Source organism: Camelus bactrianus, chromosome 32 (genome assembly GCF_048773025.1).
Source record: "Camelus bactrianus isolate YW-2024 breed Bactrian camel chromosome 32, ASM4877302v1, whole genome shotgun sequence".
In the NCBI taxonomy this organism is placed as follows: Eukaryota; Metazoa; Chordata; class Mammalia; order Artiodactyla; family Camelidae; genus Camelus; species Camelus bactrianus.
This window is the reverse complement of record NC_133570.1, coordinates 14,426,803-14,447,972: the sequence shown is the minus strand read 5'-3', so window position 1 is coordinate 14,447,972 and position 21,170 is coordinate 14,426,803. Positions and strand designations below refer to the sequence as shown.

At 51.1% G+C, this 21,170-nt stretch overlaps 1 protein-coding gene and 1 non-coding gene across 2 annotated transcripts in view; one reads left to right on the top strand and one right to left on the bottom strand.

The window, feature by feature from the left end:
- Positions 1 to 16,700, bottom strand: part of RASAL1 (RAS protein activator like 1) — a 29,135-nt gene extending 12,435 nt beyond the window's left edge. The window contains exons 1-8 of the mRNA XM_010963590.3: positions 16,187 to 16,700; positions 11,512 to 11,568; positions 8,958 to 9,071; positions 8,741 to 8,802; positions 4,266 to 4,395; positions 2,196 to 2,277; positions 1,915 to 2,046; positions 236 to 324 (exon numbers count right to left, since the gene is read on the bottom strand). Coding sequence (XP_010961892.2) covers positions 236 to 324; positions 1,915 to 2,046; positions 2,196 to 2,277; positions 4,266 to 4,395; positions 8,741 to 8,802; positions 8,958 to 9,071; positions 11,512 to 11,568; positions 16,187 to 16,323 — 803 coding nt within the window. The 5' untranslated portion in view covers positions 16,324 to 16,700. The remainder of the gene's footprint in view (positions 1 to 235; positions 325 to 1,914; positions 2,047 to 2,195; positions 2,278 to 4,265; positions 4,396 to 8,740; positions 8,803 to 8,957; positions 9,072 to 11,511; positions 11,569 to 16,186) is intronic.
- A 3,450-nt stretch (positions 16,701 to 20,150) lies between these two features.
- TRNAA-CGC (transfer RNA alanine (anticodon CGC)) lies at positions 20,151 to 20,223 on the top strand. Its single transcript has one exon. It is a non-coding gene; the product is annotated as a tRNA-Ala (tRNA).
- Positions 20,224 to 21,170: the final 947 nt, after the last annotated feature.

The window sequence follows — 21,170 nt, the reverse complement described above, 5'->3', positions numbered from 1 at the left end:
TGGAAGGACTCGAAGTTCTACACATACATCAGGTGTGAACTGACATGTTCGCAGGTGGATGGGAATAAGGTGACCTCATTTAGACACATGTAAATGCACATTGTGAAACATTCAACAGGCTTGTGTTAAATGAATGAATGAAGTGACATGTGGCACCCATGAGGCCTGGCCCACAAGCTGAAGATGGTACCAGCAGGGTTCCAGCCTGGCCTTCTCCCTCCACACCCGCATTTACCCAGCGTCCTCGTCTGCTCTGGGAAAGGGCAGAAGGTGGAACCAGCCATTGGGGGGGTTCTGCTCCAAGACCTGCGGGGGAAACTCCACCTGGGGGCGGGGGCATACAGATCCTCAGCAGGGCTCTACCCGCGCACCAAAGGAGGGGAGGCATAACCCACCAGGGGCGTCATCTCCTCCCCCACCGCACCCTATCAACACAACAGCAGCCACGCTCCCTCCGCCAGTCCCAAATTCTTAGCTCCTGCCAGGACACTGAGGGCTTCCAGGGCACACTTAATTTACAGTTGAGGACACTGAGGCTCAGAGAGGTGGACTGACTTGCCCAAGGTCACAGAGCTGCTAGAGACAGCATGTCTGGACCGCGTGTATTTTCATCTCTATTTAGAGACACAATGTGCATCTATTGAAAGGCTTAAAGGTAATCCAGAAGGCCCCCGAGCCCCACCTCCCTCTCTTTAAAAATAACAACTTTCAAGAGATATGATTCACATCCCATACAATTCACCAATTTAAAGTATGTAATTCAACAGTTTTTAGTATAATCAGAGTTGTGCAGCCATCACCACTAATTTCAGATCATTTTCTATCGGTCTGCCCCTGCCCCTTGAAATCTTATTAGTGATCATTCCCCAACCGCTATTCCCTGGCAACCACTAATCTACTTTCTGCCTCTATAAATTCACTTGTATTAGACATCTCATATAAATGAATCATATACTATGTGGGGTTTTTCCGAACTGGCTTCTGTTTCACTTAGCATTGTGTTTTCAAAATTCATCCATGTAGTAATGTGTCAGCACCTCATTCCTTTTTATGGCTGAATAATATTCCATCGTGTGGCTACACTACATTTCGGTTATTCATTCCTCTGCTGATAGACATTTGGGTTGTTTCTACTTTTGGTTATTATGAATGATGCTGCTGTGAACATCCACGTAAAAGTTTTTGTGTGGATATGTGTTTCCATTTCTCTTTGGTATACACCTAGGGGTGGAATCTTTAATCGTTTGAGGAACTGCCAGACTGTTTTCCAAAGCAGCTGCACCATTTTGCATTCCCACCAGGAAAAGCTGAGCCTCCCTCTTATTTGCTTTAATCTTGCCTCCTTTTAAAAACTGTCAGCCCTGAGTATACATCCACTACTACTGAGAGGCAAGAAAAATCACATCCATTTTATAGATGGAGAGATTGAGGTTCCAAGAGAAAGACCTTGAGCCCAGTGCTTCCAGGAGTAGGCATTAGACTCAGATTCTGGAACCAGAAACTCAAATCCTAACTCTGCCATTTCTTAGTCATATGACCTTAAGAAAGCCACTTAACCTCTCTGAACCTCAATTTCCCCATCTATAAAATGGGGACAACACCAGTCCCAGCCTCTTAGGGTGGCCATCAGGGTTACACAAATGAGGGGATGCTGGAGAAGCACTCAGCCCAGGGCCAGCACACAGTCATCCTGCATACTGGCAACTCAGAATAAGAATCTGGACCCACCCTGTGACCTTGGGCAGGTTCCTGCATAAATGCGACAATGGGACTTCATCACCCAGGTCTGGCCAGGGCACATGATGAGGCAGCCTTCACATCTACTTTTCTGAGCCCCAAGATGCCCAGCCCATCTTCCCCTTCCCCCTTGGTGGCAGTGGGGAGCCATGGACGGTGTTGAGACGGGGTGCTCACCATGCCCAAGAAGTCATTCTTGCCAACCATGTCCCAGTCCCAGAGTTCCACCCGCAGCGGGGATGGGGAGCCTGGTGTCTCCTGCAGCTCCAGCACCTCATCCCAGTGTGGGAAGCGAGTCTTCTTGATGGTCTGAGGGAGGAGGGAGTGAGAAAGAGAGAGCTAATGGGACCATTGTTGTCCCCACGTTACAGTTGGGAAAACTGAGATTCAGAGAGGTTAAATGGTTTTCCCCAGGTCACCTGATGCCCCCACTCTCCCAGCTCCACTCCACCACTTACCGAAGTCTCCAAGCTCTGGCTGCCCCAAAACACACGTGCAAATGGGTCAGAGGTGCCGGTGATGTCTCGAGGGGCCAGGTCCCTGGGGACAGATGAGGTAAGGAGTGGGGGACACAGGATACTTGAGGACCAAGACCGAAGCTGGATCTTGGAAAAGGGGCTCAAGGTAGAGCATTCAAATGCTGCTAGTTTCCAAGGCAACAAACTGCCCCATTGTAGGAACCCAGCATGGAGCATCCCTCACCAGGCCCATCCAAACCCGTCCAAATCTTCCTGTAGACTAATGCTACCCTATGAGGACGCACTACTATGCCCCTATTTTCTAAGTAAGGAAACTGAGCCACAGAAAGGTTAATTTCGACATCGCAAAGCCCAGCAGGTGAAGGTGCAGTGGGGAGGGGGAAGGGAGCCTCAGTTTCCCTGGAGCCCCTGGATGGGGGACGAGATGCTAGGGTTCAAAGGCTGGCTCTCCCAATCATTGGCTGGGTGACACTGGGAAGTCACTTCACCTCCCTGAGCCTCAGTTTCTTCATCTGGAAAATGGGAGTAATAACAGACCAACCTTACAGGGCCAATGAGGTTAAATGAGATGATGTATGTAAAGGGCTTAGCATAGCAGCAGGCCAGTGGTAAGTGCTCAGCTCACTCATTCACTCAACAAACATTCATGCCCACAACCTGCCTCTCTCTGGTTGCGATGACAACCCAAAGTCTCAGCCCAGTCTCTCCCATCCTTCCTTCCCAAGGTCCCCCAAATCCAGGGACACTCTCCCCCCACACCTAGGGGCTGCTTGTTTCTTCCTCCTGCTCTTCTCTCACCCCTGCTCAGCATCCAAAGCTTTCTTTGGTTTCCTAGGAGCCAGCCCAGTTGCTAAGAGACAGCAATCGGTCCCTCTCTTGCTTGCAAGGATCCGGAGCAGCCTTGTGGCTGGGGAGGAGGCCATGCCCCATACTGAGTCCTTTTGCCTGTCCTCTGCCTGCCTGCTACTCCATCCAGACTTCAGGGAGCCCCAGCTGGGAATAGAAATCTGAAGGTGGTGGGAGAAGCACAGAGAGGGCAAGAAAGGGCTTTAAGGTCACACAGCAAACTAGAGATAGAGATTTCTCCCTAACCTGGGTGAGGATTGGCCTAAAAGTAAGGGTTGGAGGAGTAAGGTGTGAAAAAGAAAAGGCAGAAAAAAAAAGTAGGAGACTGGAGGGGGAAAGGAGTGGAAGTATTTAAGGAAGCAGAATAATGGGGGAGCTAAGAAAGAAAGAGGGGGTTACAGAGTGATAAACTGGCAGGAGGAAAGCCTGGAGGGTCATCTGTGGGTTTTGTTGGTCCTCCATCTGTCTTCCTTCTGATGTTTCTTGGGACAGGATCGACCCCTCCCTCACTCCAAGCCCACAAGATTTATGTGGGTTGATCCCTCCCTCCACTCCAGGAATGGGCTTGCAACTTAGTCCAGAGTCAGTGTAATTGGTTCAGAGATGAGCATGTACCCCAGACTGAGCCAGTAAGAATTAGTCCCAGGATATTCGTTGGAAATGGTAAGAGAGAAGTTCTTTTTCAGTTGGAGCTGCCGAGTTGGTAGGATGCCAGTCTGGGACAGCTGGGGTCATATTTGCCCTCCTCTGGGGAGAGACTGTCTGAGGATGATGCTAACACAAAAGATAGCCAAGGAATCTGTGTCTACAAATTACTGAACAGATCCCTGATGTCACTGTTTGAGTACCTGGATCCAGCTATGCCTGAAGCTGCATGTCATTTTACAGACGCTTAAGCCAGTATGAACTGGGTGTCTACCACTTACGATTTGATTAATATACCTCCATGCTGATCTGTCTGGTCATCCTAAGTATCTGGCCTTTGGTTGCTGGTCATGGACCCAACAAAGATTTTGCTTGTGCTTTAACCCAAGAAACTTGCAACCTGGTGAGCTTGGACTGTTTACCTACAAAGGATCCTGATTATGAGCCCAGAAGTGTCCCAAGAGTGAGGTGGTCTCAAAGCAGCTGGGAGGATCCAGTGGATTCCTGCTCCTTCTCAGACCATCCCTCCCCCCACCTCACTCCCCTTCATGCCCATACCTGGCCTGGAGCACATGACAGCGAAGACGTCGGCCACGCACATCCTTCACCATCTGCACAGCCAGACAGATCTCACCCTGCACCTCCGCATCCGGGTCCACGCAGCTCAGTTTGATCCAGCTATCAATTCCTGGAGGGTGCAGACACTGACATTCATTAAGCACCTACCATGGTCTAGGCATTGGGTTAACTTAAAAATGCAATTAACATCAAGATGGTATTGAGTCATGGACCTCTCCTGTTAGCCTTCTGATGTACTGTAATCATCCCCACTACCAGGGGAGGAAAACGAGGCACAGTGAGGAAAGAGCTTTGCCTATGAGCCCACAGCTAGTGAACGGCAGAGCTAGGATGCTAGGATATAAATGCAGGCAGTATCGTTCTAGGGCCAGCGCCCCCGACCGTGTACTGTCACACTCTTCCCCTTGGTATATAAAGCTCTCTATCATTTAGCCCCGGCATACTTAAAAAAAATCTTGAGCATTCCCAGCTCTGAGCCTTCATTCTGGCTCTCCGCCTGAATCAGCCAAGTCGATCTCTATCTCAGTCTTAACCTCTCCCTCTCATCCCCTCCCTCTCTGTCTCTTATTTCTCTCAACACTTTGAAGATACCGTCCCACTGACTTCCCGCTTTGATTGCAGATATTGGGAAGTCATTTCAGCCGAATAATTCATCTTGTGTGAATGGTCTATCTTTTCTAAGTTTGACCATGTCTTTGTTGTGTTCTGCAGTTTCATAATATTGCGTCTAGGTAAGGATTTTTTTTTTAATCCTATTTTAATACAGATTGTACTTCTTCTGCTTAGGGAATCATGCCCTTCCTTGACTTCTGGGAAATTCCAGGTCATCAATTGTTTTTTTAAATCATTTCCTCTCCCCAGTTTTTTCTATTCTCTGCCTCTAGGACTCCAATTAAATGGATGTTAGACCCCTCAGTTATTTTCTATGTCTTGCACTACTCTTTTATATTTTCCTTCTCATTTCTCTGGGCTAAAGTTTAAATAATTTCTTCAGTTCTCTCTCCAAGTTCACTAATTCTGACTTCAGCTCTGAATGAATGATCTGCTGTTGAACACAGCCACTTAGTTTTTTTTAATTTCAGCAACTGTACTTATCTCTAAAAGTTTGATTTGGTTCTTTTCCAAGTCAGTCTTTTTTTTTTTTTTCATATTGCTTTAATTTATTGTGGTTATTGCTAGCCCTTTCTGGTTACATTTTATTGATTTAAAATTTAAAAAAATTCTATACATCATAATTACAAAACCTGCGGTCTCTGTGAGGCTCAATCTGATGGCCATTGTTTCTGCTGACTCTTGCTCCATGGTGGCTCACTTCCTTGTGTGTGTGGTGATCTTTGTGAAGTCATGTTTGCTTGAGCTCCCTCTGTGGGAAATTTAATGTGAGGATGCTTGTCCCTGGAGAGGAGTGGTGGTTGCTTATTCTGAGATTTTTTAAGGGTCTCAGACTAATGGGGAATTCTCAGGTTCAGTAACATCTGCCTTCCCTCTAGCCCAAGATTTAGTCTCTTTGTTGACTGTGAATCTGACATTGACATTCACTTTTAGGGAAATCCTTCCTTACTCTGTTGCTTGTTGCTCACCATTTCCTGTTAGGTTTTAGCTCATGATTGGGTGAGGGATGGAGGGGAGAGAATACTGAGGGGTTTTTTTCCTTCTTTACATGCTTCCAACAATGTATTAGGAATCCCACCTAATTGAGGATTTCACTGTTATGTGGCAGGAGGGCCCTTCTGAGGCTCTAGTGCTGCCAGGTGGGTAAGTTCCATCTCACCTCCATCTCACTGCTACCCCCAAGTCCAGGATGCCATTAGCTTTTTCTCACCTGATTACTGCAACAGACACCTAACTGATCCCCCAGCTCTACTCCTGTCCCACCTGTGATCCAATATGCATACAACAGCACAGGGATCTTCTGAAAAATGTATCTAATCGCTTCTGTCTCTCCATCCTCTGATAATACGGTTCTAATCTCTTCACTGTCTTACTTGAGGACCATCAATGACTCCCAAAGCCTCCAGAAGAAAGTCTAGACTCTGGCCTGGTACCCAGTGCCCTCTCCAATCAACCCCAACCAAGAACTCCGTCTGGCCTGGCCTATGCCTGACCTTAGAAGAGAATCCATGGAGATGTGCCTTAGTATCTTTGCCAAAACACCTTGAAGAACCAGCTCATTCCCCTTCCTCTAGGAAGACTTCCTTGACCACACTAACCCTCCCTGCCCTCTTCTCCTTATCTGCTGTCATGCCAGTGATGTTCCACATACCTCTACCCCCACACTTCAGCTATGTTTAACAAATAAAAGGCATCCAAAGATGCATGGACAGTTTCATTTTTTCTCTTCTTCCCTGTTTTATATCAATGTGTTTTATTTTTGTATCCAGTCCATAAGCTCCTTGAAACTCAGCCTTATAATTCATTAACTTAATTCTACCCCCTTGAGTAAATGATTGAGGCATATCGAGGATAGCCCAGCAGACAGGTGAAGAACACAGACATTGGAGGCAGGCACAGCCTGGTCTCGCTTCACATCTCTGCAACCTCTAGGAGAGGCAAGTCACCCCACCTCTCCAAACCTCACTTCCCATCGGATGTATTCAAGATCATTCTAGTGCATACTTCACTCTGTGTTGTAAGAACTAAATGTAAAGTGCCTGGCAAAGTCCCTGGCATATCATTAAATTGGAGTGATGATTATGATGATTAGCACATAGTAGGTTTTCAGCTAATTCCCACTGATGAAAAAATACATTATTCAACAAATGATGTCAAGACAATTAATAGTCATCTGGGGGAAAAGGTAGTAAAATTCAATCCCTACCCCATACCTTGTATCTGGGTAAGTTTCAAATAGATCAAAGACTTTAAAAAAATGGGAAAAAATTATTGCTAGAAAGAATCGTATAAAAAATTTTTTTTAATCCTAGAGTTGAGAAGGCTTTTTAAGGTATCACAGAAAATCAAGAGCCAAAAACAAACAAACAAAAAAAACCTGACTACAGAAAAGGAAACAAATTTCATACATGGAAAAAAGTATAAGCAAAATCAAAATATAAGCCACACAAAGGGAGAAAAACATATTTGCAGCTAATATGACAAAGTTAATTTTCCTCATATGTAAAGAGCTCCTACAAATCAGTAAGAAAAGGTAAACAACCCCGTGGGTGAAAAATACACATAAAATGTGAATAGGCAATAGACAAAAAAGGAAACAAAGTGACTTGTATTGTATAAAAAGGTCTTCAATTTCACTCAAAGAAATGCAAAATAACCCACACTAAAAGGCAATTTTTTAACCTATCAGATACAAGATCCAGAAGTTTGATATTTGTTGGCAAGGATACAAGGTGGGATAAGTGGTTAACTCCTCCAAGGAGGGTAACTTAACAATAACTATAATAACTATCAAAGGTGCTAATGTGGGTACTCTTGGATCCAGCAAATCCACCTCTAGAAATTTATCCTGCCAATGGATATAACTCGCATGCGTGTGACATCACGTTGTACAAAGCTATTCACTGCAGCATTGTTTGAACTAGGAAAAGACTGCAAACAACTGAAGTGCCCATCAAGGAGGAAGGAGCCAAATAAATGACAGTACATCCACACGATGCGGTGCTGAGATGTCACAAAGATCAAAGAATGGGGAAGCTCTATGAGCACCCATATGGAAAAATCTCCAAGATACATAGGGAAGTAAAAAAACAAGAAACAGAACACTGAATTTAAGAGGCTACTATTTCTATAAGCAGAGAACAAATCGCACATACTAGAGTGTTCAGAGCACAGACCCTGGAGCTAGACAACTTGGTTCAAATCCCAGCGGTCCTACTTGGTAACTTTGTGATCTTGGCCAACTGACTGAACTCCTCGTGCCTCAGTTTGTTCACTGAGTGGGCATAATACGAGTACCTACCTCAAGGGGTTATTAAGAGAATTAAGTGAATTGATACGTGTAAAGCACTGAGAAAGTGTTTGGCATGTGGTAAGCACTGTATAAGCCTTTGCTGCCATTCCTGTTTGTCACTTGCTTGTATATGTTTCAAATGTCCCTAGAAAGACATACAAGAAACTGATGACACTGGGGATAAGAGGGAGAGTTTCACTGCTAATGGTACCTTTTTTTTTCTAATCGTACATTTTGAATATTGAACGATGTGCGTAAGTAAACTGCCCAATAAATGAACTGAATTAAAATTAAAAACAGGGGGCAGGGTATAGCTCAAGTGGTAGAGCGCATACTTAGCATGCATGAGGTCCTGAGTTCAATCCCCAGTACCTCCTCCAGGAATAAATCGATGAATAAACCTAAATATCTCCCCCCTCCAAAAAAAAAGATTGAAAACAGAAGTAACAACCAAAATAATTTTCCACCTAAGGCTCTGTGTTCCCTGGTGCTGCTTGCTATCCCACACCCCTTCCCTCTGCCCGGCCAGCGGATGGTACCCCTCACCCACCTTGCGGGTCAGCTGCAATGGCCTCCCTGCTCAGTGAGATCTTGCCTATGACGTCATCGTGCCTGCGGAAAGGCGGGCGGGTGAGGGTCAAAGTCAGGGACCCCTACTCTGCCCATCGAGTAGTGGGGGCAGGTATCAAGGGTTGGGTGGGTGGGTACTCTGCTTTGGGGTGTTCTGCCTCCCCTCAGATGCCCAGTTGGGTCCCCAGTGCACACACCCCACTGTATCCTCGTCCAGCACGTAGAAGGCCAGATGGTGGAAATCCAGGGGCAGGTGCACTGTGTACTCCTCCCCCCAGAACGGGCTCAGGCTCCGCCAGATGGTTGCTGTCCTGCAAAAGGGGACACAGGGGGCCAGGGGCCTTTGGGCCACACAGGCAGCAAATACCTGGGGACACACACACACAGAGATCCAGACACCCAGGGCTACTCACATACACTGAAAGACAGCTACACACATATACACTCCCACACACACCCACTCCCATGGGGATACACACTGAAACGGAGATATTCACAGATATACCAAAGAAGCCACAGACACAAAGAGACACATTCACACATACACAGATAACATATGCATCCTCAGAAATTTCTAGAAATACACATCTATGTGTTGCTACATCCAAACACATGCAGACTCACATAGAGAAAACAGAAACGTTCACACAGATACACAGATGAAAGAAATGCCCAGAACATGGAGACACACACAGACCCACAGACACACATTCACATACATATAATGACGGACAGCAGAGATACACACACAGAATCACACAAACACACAGTAACTGACAATCCATACAATTCCCTTCACTCATTCATTCCTTCATTCATTCACTCCATAAACAGTCACCCTGACTACGGGCCAAGCTTTGTGAGGTCTGGGGAATCAGAGGAAGAGATGCCAAGGTCCCTGCCCTCACAAAGCCCCCCCTCAGCAGACAGGTGCTCCCTCCTGAGCCCTTATGACACAGTGAGAGAAGTCTTGTCATTGGTTAGCTCCCTGGTGCTTGTTGGGTTTGGGGGTGAGGCTAGGAGGGATCAGAAAAGGATTCCTGCAGGAGCTAGTCAGGCAAACCGGGGAGAGGATGAGGATAAGTATTCCAGATGGGTGGAAGAGCATGTGCAAAGGCCCCAAGGCAGGAATGAACTTGGTGAATTTGAGGAACAAGAAGATGGCAGGTGGGATGGGGAGGAGAGGAGGGGCCAGGAGACCATGAAGTCAGCAGGGGCCAGAGCACTCAGTAAGCAGGTGGGAGCCCCAGGAGGGTTAAGAACCAAGACAAAAACAGAAACAGACGCACACATCCTCACCCACAACAGCCCTGCAGATACACATCCATTTATTTGCCCAGTGAAGACACATCCATTTATGGCTGCAAAATTTGACTCATACACCTTCCACTGCTTTCCTCCTTTCTTCCATCACACTCTTGCCCAACAAAGAGTGTGAATGTGTGTGCACACACACACACACACACACAGCCCAGAGCACCATCATCAGATGGACCCTTCTTGCCAAACAGCCTCTTCCCCTACCCTGACCTCTTCCCAGCTGGAAGTCCCCTCAGGCTCCCCAGCTGCTGAGCTGGGAGGCTCCTTAGAGCCCAGAGAGGGGGTGACAGCAGCCTGGGATCACACAGAAAAATCAACCTGTGGGTTTGGGGCAGTATCACAGAACACGGTAAGGGGGCAGCCTGAGCACAGAGAGAACGATGGAGGGGGTCAGATGCAAAGCTGCAGGATGACCCTCCCTGCTGCGGACTCCCACCCCCAATTCTCGGCCCATCTGGACCAGAACTGGCGCCAGGAGGATCCTGAATCCTGCTGTCTCCATAGGAACCGAGGCCTCAGCCGCCTGCCCACCCACACCCCTCAGGCCTGCAGGGGGGTGAGAGCCGGCCCTTGGCCTGCAGGGGTGGCAGCCAAGCACAGCCCAGCCCGACATCCCCAGCTCCCACCCAAGACTCACGCACACACCAAATATCTTCACATCCTCCCTGGGGCCCGTGTACCCAAATAAGCAGGCACTGGTGCACACGGGCGTGTACATAGCAGCCCACATGTGTGCATACACATCCACACGCAACCCCCCCCCACCTGGTACACAATGTGAGCCTGCACACCCCCAGGCTTGCCCCAGTGCTCACAGTCATTCACCCTAGCCTTCCAACACCCCCGCACACACTCACAAGCCAGCCCAGATGGGCCCAAGTGCGCGCGCACACACAGACTCACACCCCAGTGCCCGCAGCACCTGGCAGGCCCGGAACCAGCCAGCCCAGCCAAGCGTGAGATGCCCGCCCCCGGGGAGGCCAGTGTGGAAGGCACAGGCTGGCAGCCGCTGAGTCAGCCCCAGGACGCCAGCAGGGACATCGTCAGAATGCGGGGGTGTGGGCCAGTTGGTGGGGCCAGGTGGAGAGAGGAGTTGGCAGCCTCCCCCCACCTCCTCCATCCCAGCCCGTGGCCCAGGACACAAAGCACCCACCACCAGGCCTGCAGGTCCACTCTCCAGGTAAGCGCTTCCCTCTGCCAGGTCATCTTTTTTCTTCCTCCTTTTTAATGGAGGTGCTGGGGATTGAACCCAGGACCTCATGCATGCTAAGCATGTGCTCTACCACTGAGCTCTACTCATTTTCGCCCCACTCTCCCACCCTCCGTCCTGTTTCCAACGTGAACTCTTGTGCCTGGACTCCCCGGGTCTGGAAGGAGCACCTGCCCTGGCCTTGCTCCCTCCGCCCCAGGCCTGGCCTCTCCCTTCCTCACCTGGCCACCACCTCGTCGTCCACTTTCACTATGCAGTAGGGGTCACTGCTCCCAGACCTGCGGAAAGAGGAGGTTTGGGGAGTGGAGGTGAGAGAGCAGCCGTGAGTGGGAGTCCCAACCTGCCTTCCTTTTATCGATGGGGCAGCTGAGGCCCAGAGAGGGGAGGGGATTTGCCCAGGGTCACACAGCAAGTTCAGCTAAGAGGAAGGACTTCTGAGGACCGGCAGACGATGTCATGGCTGTCCAGCCCACCCACTGTGTGCCTGATCTCCTTGAATGGGCTCCCTGGGCTCCCTTTGAAATAGAACATTGAGGCATGAAGCCTGAAAATTTGGAGTCCCCATCCCAGGCAGCCCTAAGCGGCGGGTCCGGAGCGCGTGCTGTGCTGGAGAGCCATCCCTGGCTTCAAGCCCGCTTGCTGTGGAACCCTGGCAAGTCCCCTCCCCTCTATGGGCCTCAGTTTCTCAGCCCTGTAAGTCAGGTACAATACTATCATACACCTCCGAGAGTGTCTATAGGAGTCAAGAAGCTGGTGGAATGCATCACGGCTGACCCCAGAGCTCTCCCACAGTGTCCTCTCCAGCTTTTCATTTCGTTGGGCGTTTCCCTGGGAGGAGACTCACGCATAGCTCAGGCTTCAGCAAGGATGGACCTCAGCAGACCCTCTCGCTGCAGGCATGGACAGGGCACCTAGACCTCAAAACTCAACCAGTAGGAGAGATGGGCTGCACCCCCTTGAGTAGCCATGAGCCACTGGGGAACAAAGCCAGCTCCATTCCCCTTCATAATAAGAGTCATTAGTGCACCCCAAGCTGTCTACCAGGGGCCCTCATCTCCTCCCCAACGCCATCGTACAGGCTTCCTTTGACTTCTACTAAGCTCAGTCCAGCCTCAGGGCCTTTGCACTTGCTGTCCCACCTGCCTAAGACACTTGCTCTGTTCCTGAGCTTGTCGTGGCTGGCTCCACTCTGTTATACAAACCTCAGCCCAGAAGTCACTGCCTCAGAGTGGGGGTCCTTGATTACCACCATCCTCCAACAGTGGACTGTGTAAGGTTGATCTCCGATTCCTCTGAGCATGTGAAATCACCTTGCTCCCTTATTTCTGGGTCCAGTGTCTGTCTCCCAGGCTCCGGGCAACTTCTGAACTCTGAGCTCCTTGGGGGAGGAGTTGTATCTCCCCCTACCCCTACCCCCCACCCCCACAACACCTGACTGGAAGAGTCAGGATTCGAACCCAGGTCTGTGGGGCTCAGCGCACACTCTCTTAACCAATGCTCTTAACCAATACCTACACCCCAGTTCACGACCCCTTCCCCAAATGGCCCCCTTCCTCGAAGCCCCAGCCCCCACCCTCTCTCTGGGTACAGTTTGTCACTGATCCGCAGATGCCTCGGGGATTCCTGGGAATTGGGACACTGGCACCAGGAGCTGGCTCCAACCTGGTCTGCTGGCTGAGCCCTCCCCTGTGCCTCAGTTTCCTCTCTGGAGCCCACAGCTCCCTCACCTGGGTGTGCCTCCCCTTCCCCAGCAGTCCTTCAGCCCTGAAACCTCAGACTGGTCAGCATCTGTGTCTCTGAGCTCTTCTCTGGGCTCCGCCCCTGCACTCCCCAGGCCTCGGTGGCTCCTACTGGATCTATCCCAGCCCATTGGGCTGAGAGCAAACCTGGGAGCCTCAGTTTTCCCATTGGGCTCCATCTCCCTGGTTGTCTGGGGTTAAGTAGTCCCCTCGATCGCATTTCTCTATTCCTAAGTTTCTTTTGTTTTTTCCTGAGTTTCTTTTAGGCAGGCTCCCATTTCTCAGTTTCCCCAACTGCAGATGTGGGGCAGATGGGCTGGGAGCCGTTAGCAAAGGGCTGGGAGACATGCCCCTTCCCGTCCACCTGGCCTGACCCTTGGGCCCCTCATGGGAGTCAAGCTCAGCACATCGGCTCCAAGGCTCTGACGCACAAGGGCCTTATCAGGCTCCTATCAGGTAGGGGTGACGGTGGTGGCAGGGGGCCACCCCCTCCAGACTCTTGATCTTTCCAGACCCTTGGCCTCTCCCATGGCCCCTGCTCCACCTCAAGCATGGGAAAGCAGGCCCCTTGGCCACTGCCTGGTTGGTGCATGGGAGCAGTCAGAGTTCAGATCCCAACTGTGTGACCTTGGGCAAGTGACTTTGCCTCTCTGAGCCTCAGTTTCCCCATTCATAAGATGGAAATGCTAATAGGACCTCAGAAAGTGTTAAGCACAGGACCTAGCTCATAGGAAGCCCTCAATCACGTACAGCTGCAATTAGTAATGAGAGTAATAACTCGAAAACTATTGGCCAAGGCCTCCTTCAGAACCATGTCGGACTGGTTCTGGAGGCCTGGTGAGGTTTCAGGAAGAATCTGGGCCCTCTCCCCTAGGAGAGGGGAGAGAGGACACACCCCCATCTAAGAGTCCCCACTGGCACGGAGATCCCAGCATGTTCTGAGGGTGCGCCTCTGAGGAAGGGCGCCAACAGCTGGGGAAACCGAGGCAGGGTGGCTGGTCATCAGCTAGAGCTTGGTCACTCCTCACTACCCTGGTTCTGGGGCGTGGCCCACCTCAGAGCTCACCTTGGCCCCGGGGAACCTGGGGGGGAAGAGGTGTCCAAGAGATGCAGGAACCAGGCATGAGTCAATCCCCTCCGCAGGAGAGGCAAACGGAGCCCTGAGAGCCGTGTCCGGGTCCAAGGACAGCACCCACCACTCCCTCGTGGGCCTCACTCAGGACTGGTGGAGGGGCCAGAGCACAGTGAGATGGAAACTGGGTTTCTGGAAGGTTTTCCACACTCAGCCCTCCAACAGCTGCCGGGTCCCCACTCCTGACCTCATTCCCTCGACAGTTCCAAAATCGTTCATTCTCGGGGGTTCTGAGAGGGCATCTCAGAAGAGGGGAGGCAGGGGGCTTGTCCAAGTGCTGTATTTGCCCAGCAAGCAAGCCCTCTGTTTTCTTTCCTCAGGTGCATGTTTATCTGGGGCAGCTGATGAGGATGGGGGAGCTACTGAGGCGGGAAGCCCCATAAAAAGACTGGCAGGACTCTTAAGCAGGGTAGCCGCTCTCCTCCCAATAGGGACCGGTTTCCTGGCCCAGAGGCTTTATCTCACTTTTTGCCTCTAAAGCGGCTAACTTACACCTAGAATTCTATTGGTTCCCTGAGGTCACTTCTGATTGGTTATTTCCTTCACTCCTGATTGGTTCTTAATCTCACTTCTGATTGGTCCATTTGTAGTACTTTATTTGCATGGAGCTCACTCCTGATTGGCCTACTTCTACAAAGCTTGTTTCTGGTTGGTCAACTTCTGTTGTACTTTATTTGCATATGATGTTGCAAAGTGTAAAACTGGCAGCCTATAAAAGGCCTGTGTAAACGTACAGACGGGGTCCAGAGCTTGGAGTGTTGACTCCTTTCTGTCTGATGGCGTAATAAACCGGAGTTCTCCGAAGTCTCTGAGTGCTACTTTGTTTCTCGCCCGGATCCAGGTCTCTGTCACAACCGAGCTGTGACACCGAGCTGTAATTTTTCCGCAACATTTCAACTGCTCAAAGCCACTTCCCTTTTGACACGGCTGCAGAGTTGGAGAGGGAGCAGTTCGTGAAGTCAAAGGTGGGATGCCCCTCACTGGGGGAGTTAAGGCATAGCTAAGTCCCAGCCTCGACCTGCTCCAAGACTCAGAATCCAAATTCTCGCTCACCCTGATCACTGGGTAAATCCTATGAGGTTCTCCACTCTTGCAGCTGCATGCAGCTTGGAGACTCCAGTCCAGAGTTCCCATTGCCCAGATGGGAAATCGAGACCCAGAGAGGACTAGGCTCAAGGTCACACAGCCAATGTCCCGCCAAGGATCCCACACCTGTCTCAGGTGCTGACACTCTTAGAGCCCCTTCTGGGCTCCACGCCAAGCAGGAGGGGGGACCCCTCCCTCCATCCTGCGGATTCGGCAATTGCTGACTCAGCCCTGGGGGAAGCACAGCCAAGGACTGGTATGAAGGGGAGCCCAGGGGTCCTCCAGCCCCATCATAGTTGGCTGGGGAGGGGGCTGCAGTGGGGAGCTGGCTCTTTAAGCGGTTTAGCATCAAGGGAAGATCCACACTAGGTTGGGAGCTGGCTGGGGAGCTCAGGGCTGTGGGTCTAAAGGACTCGTTTTCTTCAGGCTTGGCCCTTTGGGCCACCTGGTGACATTCTGCAAACCTAAATACCGGATGCACAGAGGCATGCTGGAGCCGCCTGGGTCCCAGGCTCTCTGAGGATCCTCCCCAGGGTTCTCTTAAGAAGTGCCCACCCAGGCCTGGAGAAGCCCCACTTCCAACACTTGCTGGGCTAAGAAAGAGAGTCTCCCCAAACCCTCTCCCCAGCTCCGACGGAATCCGACCCTCTAAACCCCAGGGCTGAAGCCCTGGAAGACCTTTAGTACGTCCCAGGAACAAAAACACCCCTTCCTGGGGGCGGGGCGGGGCATCTGCTAAGTCTAGGCGCCCCCTCCCACCTGACAGAGATGGGCATGGGGCCTCTCACCCCATGAAGGTGGATCTGCCCCAATACTTGGTCTTAGACAAGAATCCCTGCCCACTTCACCGACCTTCCCTGGCACGCGGAATGGGTAACCCCGGCCCCATCCCATGTCCGGCACACCCTTTCATCCCCGACAGGCCCTGGGGGTACTCACACGTCCTTGGCGGGCAGCGCCCGGCCCTCCACCACGCGGACATTCAAGGAGCTGCTCTTGGCCATGGCGCCTAGCCCCAAACTTTCCGGCCAGGAGGGCGCCCAGGTTGTGAGGCTGGATTGCGGCGGGGAGGGCATCTACATGTCACCAGCAGCGAGCCTAGCACCCTGTCCCGGGGTTCCAGCGCCGTCTGTTCAAGACGAGGGAAGCTGGACGGGAGGTTTCCGAAATAGGAGACAGGATAGGTGTCCGGGGAGGGGGCGCCCCCCAGGACTCTACAGGTAGGAGCCCGGAGCCAAGCAGGCAGAGCGCGCGGGGCACACCGCCAGCCCTTGCCTTCTAGTCTGACGCTCCTGGTGGGCAGGCGGGGCGCTCAGGGGACGGGAGGGGGCGGCCCAGGGCCCTCCCCGCAATCCCGCCTCCCGCTGGGTCCCCCGCCCGCGCGTTCCCGGGCCCCCTCGCGCGCCCTCTGCAGGCACCCCAGCCAAGCGTGCCAGAGCGCACCGGCCGCGGAGACCCGGGCGCGCGGAGGCTGGGACTGCCAGGTGGGGAGCGGCTCACGGCCATGATGGGCGTGGCCGCAGGCGCCTGGTGAGTTGGCATTGGGCTCTGAAGACACAGTATGTCCCCTGCCTGCCCTGCCTCCGACACGTTCACACCTCCCGGGCTCTTTCCTGCCTACCATCCGGGTGCCGCCTCCTCCGCCCCACCTCCTTGCCCTGTCCCGGAGCAGTATCGGACACTGGCGGGAGGCGTCGCTACAGAGAGAGTCGCACATTCCCCCGGGGTCTGTTCTGAGTCAAGGAGGGGGCCTCGAACATCTCCTTCCATCTCTTTCAGTTCCCAATTAAACCCAGACAGTGCGAGCGGCAGCTCTCACGTCACGGGCTGGGACTGCGGGGGAGGAAGCCGCGGCCGGAGGGGGAGGGGAAGGCTTGACAATAACAACCACTACAGCAATGATGAAAGCCATCTACAAGTGTTTGAACACTTACTGTGTGCCAGGCACTGTTCTAAGCGTTTTACAGGGATTATCTCATCTTCGTACTCACAATAACTCTATGCATTACTTACCATTGATTGTACTATTACCCACATTCTATGGATACGTTGGGTTCAGTTTGTGTATCCGTAGAATGGGCGTAATTAGGTGGATTAAATAGCATATAGAAGGTATTACAGTCAGTAACTGATCTGGCGTTCTGGATTTGCATGCTGACTCTGCTACTTGGTAGCTGTGTGGTCTTGAGCAAGTCACTTAACTTCTCTGTGCCTTGGCTTAGTTTTCTCATCTGTTCAATGGGCATAACACAGTATCTCCCTCACAGAGTTTTGAGAGAATCAGATGAGATACAGCAGGTATGAAGGTTTCAAATACAGGTCTCAGAACACGAAAAGGCACATAAGAAGCTTTCAGAAAGTGTTTGCTATAATTATTATTGCCCTTCAAGGCATAGCTCAAATGTCACCTCTCCTGGGAATTCTTCCAGGATGTCCTCCCACACCAGGCAGAGGTTTTCTTCCTGCAGCTCCAGGTTCATACATTTTTCAAGTTTTAAATGAGATGATGTGACCAGAAGGGCCTATCCCAGGGCAGATACACTATTTCTCCCTGTGAGTTTGTTGTTTACCTAAGAGGTCTTAGAAGGGCTGGCGGTGAGCCTGACTCACTCTGCTGGGGTCAGCCCAGGCCTGGGCACCAGTGGGAAGGGCCGACTGAAAGAGTTTGGGAGCCAACGCCCAGACCGGCAATTCTGGGAGGGCCCTGCCCAGCCACGGGAGCAACCCAATGATCTGCCTCCCCATCTCCCTCCTTGACTTCCCACCCAGCACCCCAGCCAGGCTGGTGAGGGATTCAGAGCCCTGGAATTCTCTCCCCAGCTAGCCACTCTCTGGTGAGTCTTCTAACTTCCAGAGACTGGGCCTCAGTTACCCTATCTGGGAATAGGTCTAGCAGGGCTGGCTCTAAGCCTTAGAAGTATTGCGACATCCTTCAGTGGGGTGTGAGGGGGTGATCAGGCTTGAATCTAGAACACTGGTAGCCCCAAGGGAGTAGTTTAAGCCCTCCCCCATCTTTATCCATCACCCCAGATCCTCACCAGAGGAAAATGGTACTTACATGACTGCTGCTTCATGACAGGTGTCCTGCCTCTCCTCCACCCCCTCACCTAGGTGGGAGCTTTTGGCTGAACCTTTTTCTTCCAAAAAAGAGGCCTCAGATAAGCTACCCTGCCCCCAGGACCCTTGATGGGAACTGGGGGCCTTGTCCTGGGGCCATCAGCCATCTCAGCCCATCTTCTGGAACTGAGTAGGAAGTCACATTCCCAGACATCCTCCGCAGGCCCCCAGAGGGCTTACTAAGGCCATGGACTGTGCCAGCCAGGCCTCCAGGGAGCTAGCTCTGTCACCTGTCCAATATCCAGCAACCGACCCAACAATGTGCCAGGGGCTGTGGCCCTGTGGCCACAATCCCCATACTTTTCAAATGGCCTGGCCACATCCTGTTGTTCTGAGAAGCTTTGACTTGAAGCTGGCAGAGGGTTTGAGGTCTCCTAGGGCAGCTCGTGTCAAGGAACCAGAAGGGGAAAGGTGGCCCAGAGGAGTGTGATCTGCTAGAGGCCATTCAGGAGAGAAGAGAGCAAGTCATGAGCGCCCAGGCCTGGGCTGTCACGTGGGTCTCACTCCTCTTGTGGGGTTGTTGTGAGAATTAATCAAGATGGCTGTGAAAGGCACCTGGCATCATTCCTAGTAGGTTCTCAAGAAATGGTCAACCACCTCTCCTTCCCCTGAGCTTCTTCAAGACAAACCCATGATCATCTTCTTGCCAACTCCCTGCAGTGTCTAGCGCCCATGGGATGCACACAGCCCATACTTCATAAAGCCAAGTGGAAAGAGATGCTGAACTCAGGATTTAAGAGCAGAGGTTTTAGCATTCAGCCAACCTGGGACTGAATCCTGGCACCAACACTTATAAGCTGGATGTTCTCGGGCAAGTAAGTTACCCTCTTGGTGTCCTCAGTTTCCTCATCTGTAAATTGGGAATAATAATAGTGTCCACTTCATAGTATGGGTGGGAGGATGGGATGAAATAAACATCAGACATTCAGCGTAGCCTGGCATTCAGTAAGTGCTCAGTAAGTGTCATGCCATCATGCAATGTCCTGATTCCACCTCTGATCGAGTTCTGAGGCTGGATCCTGAGCACGTGGCTGGGGCAAAGCCCCAGGCCCAACCCTGAATTCCAGGGATGTATGGTGTGGCCACACTTCAGTAGCCAGAGCGGCTCCGGCTTGCTGAGCTGGGGGAATCTGGGGATTTGTGTCCCAGCTGAGAAATCTGATATGAGATCCCAAGATTGGGCTCCTGCACCCTGACGGGCCCCATGGCCCAGGACTGGCTGAGTCCCACAGCCTTTGTCTGAGATGCGGGGGCTGGGACCCTGGGAGGGCTCACAGACACGGAGTGGAGGGGGCTCCTCATCCCAAAGTGGGCTCAGGCCTGAGCACGAGCATGGGTGTGCCGAAGGCTGTTCCTACTGGTTCCTGAGAGCCGACTGTGTCTAGAACTTCCCAGCCCCGCATTCAGCAATGCCACGTCCAGAACTTAGAATCAATCATGGTAGGAGAATTTGCACCATGGAAATTAGCAAACACACACTGCAATTGTTTTGGAGAGTCAGTTTAACAATACACCACCGGCCCCAGGATTCCAGGGCTCCAGGGCTCTCTAGACCCCTCTCGCCTCCTGAATTCAACACCCTGAAGATTTTATTCATATTTCCCCACCCCCACCCCCCACACTGCCTTGGCCTCAACAGTTCCTTCCTTTGCATTCCTTTTTCTACCTATTTCCATAAGTCCCTTAGATGCAATTAAATAAAGAGGAGGGGTGGGGTGAAAGAGTGCAGACAGGGTGATAGCAATTTAATGGAATACTATACAGCTGTTTAAAAGGCAGTCTTAGGGGAGGTTTTAGCTCAGTGGTAGAGCATGTGCTTCGCATGCACAAGGTTCTGGGTTCATTCCCCAGTACTTCCATTAAGAAAAAAAAAACTAAGTCATGGGAAAACCACAGTGTATACAGCGTGATACTGAGGCCATAAAATATTACATATATAAAATTATTGTCATATATTTTTTCATATGTTGTATGCTTGTGTTGTATTTATGATATTATATATAAAATGATATATATAATTCTTATATAAATAAGAATTATATATAATATTTTATCTATAAAAAGCATGCATATATATAAAATACTTTTCTTACTCAACAAATGCGTATTGAGCGCCTACTACGTACTAGGCAGTGGGGCGATCTTAGCATGCGTGAGGTCCTGGGTTCAACCCCCAGTACCTCCCTTAAAAATAAATAAACTTAATTACCTGTCTCACCCCACCAAAAAAAATCTAGAAAAAAAAAATAAAAGAGTTCGTGCTTCTTCTGGTTTCTGACAGCTCCGCTGCCCTTGCTTTGAATCTCTACTCAGCCTCCGGGCAGCCAGGAAGAGGACCACCCCCTCACCCCTTGCCCGTTGGTTGGCACCACTCTGTGACCTTGGTCTCTTGTTCTCTTGTTTCATGGTGATTTACATGCCCGTCTTATCTCCTAAATGTCACGGACAATGTCTGATTCATGCAGTGCCTCCCACACCGCTTGGCACATCAGAAAGACTCAAAATACACTCTCCAGGTTAAATAGAACTCAGTGCCCCTCACGGGCTGGAATCCGGTCTCTCCCCTTGTGATAATGGTCATATTATTTATAATGGTCATTTTTATTTTTTTCCCCATGGTGCCTTAACACTGCCAGCTTCCCACCTCCCTGCTACACCTTCACCCCCAAAGCAGGAGGCAGAGCCCTCCTCTGGCTCTGCAAACCTGTCCATCTCTAGACCTCTGTTTGTTTCCCCTGCTGGGAAGTGGCCATCCCTTCTGAGGCCAAGATCAGGGCAAGGCGGACAAGCCCTGGTCCAGGTTGGG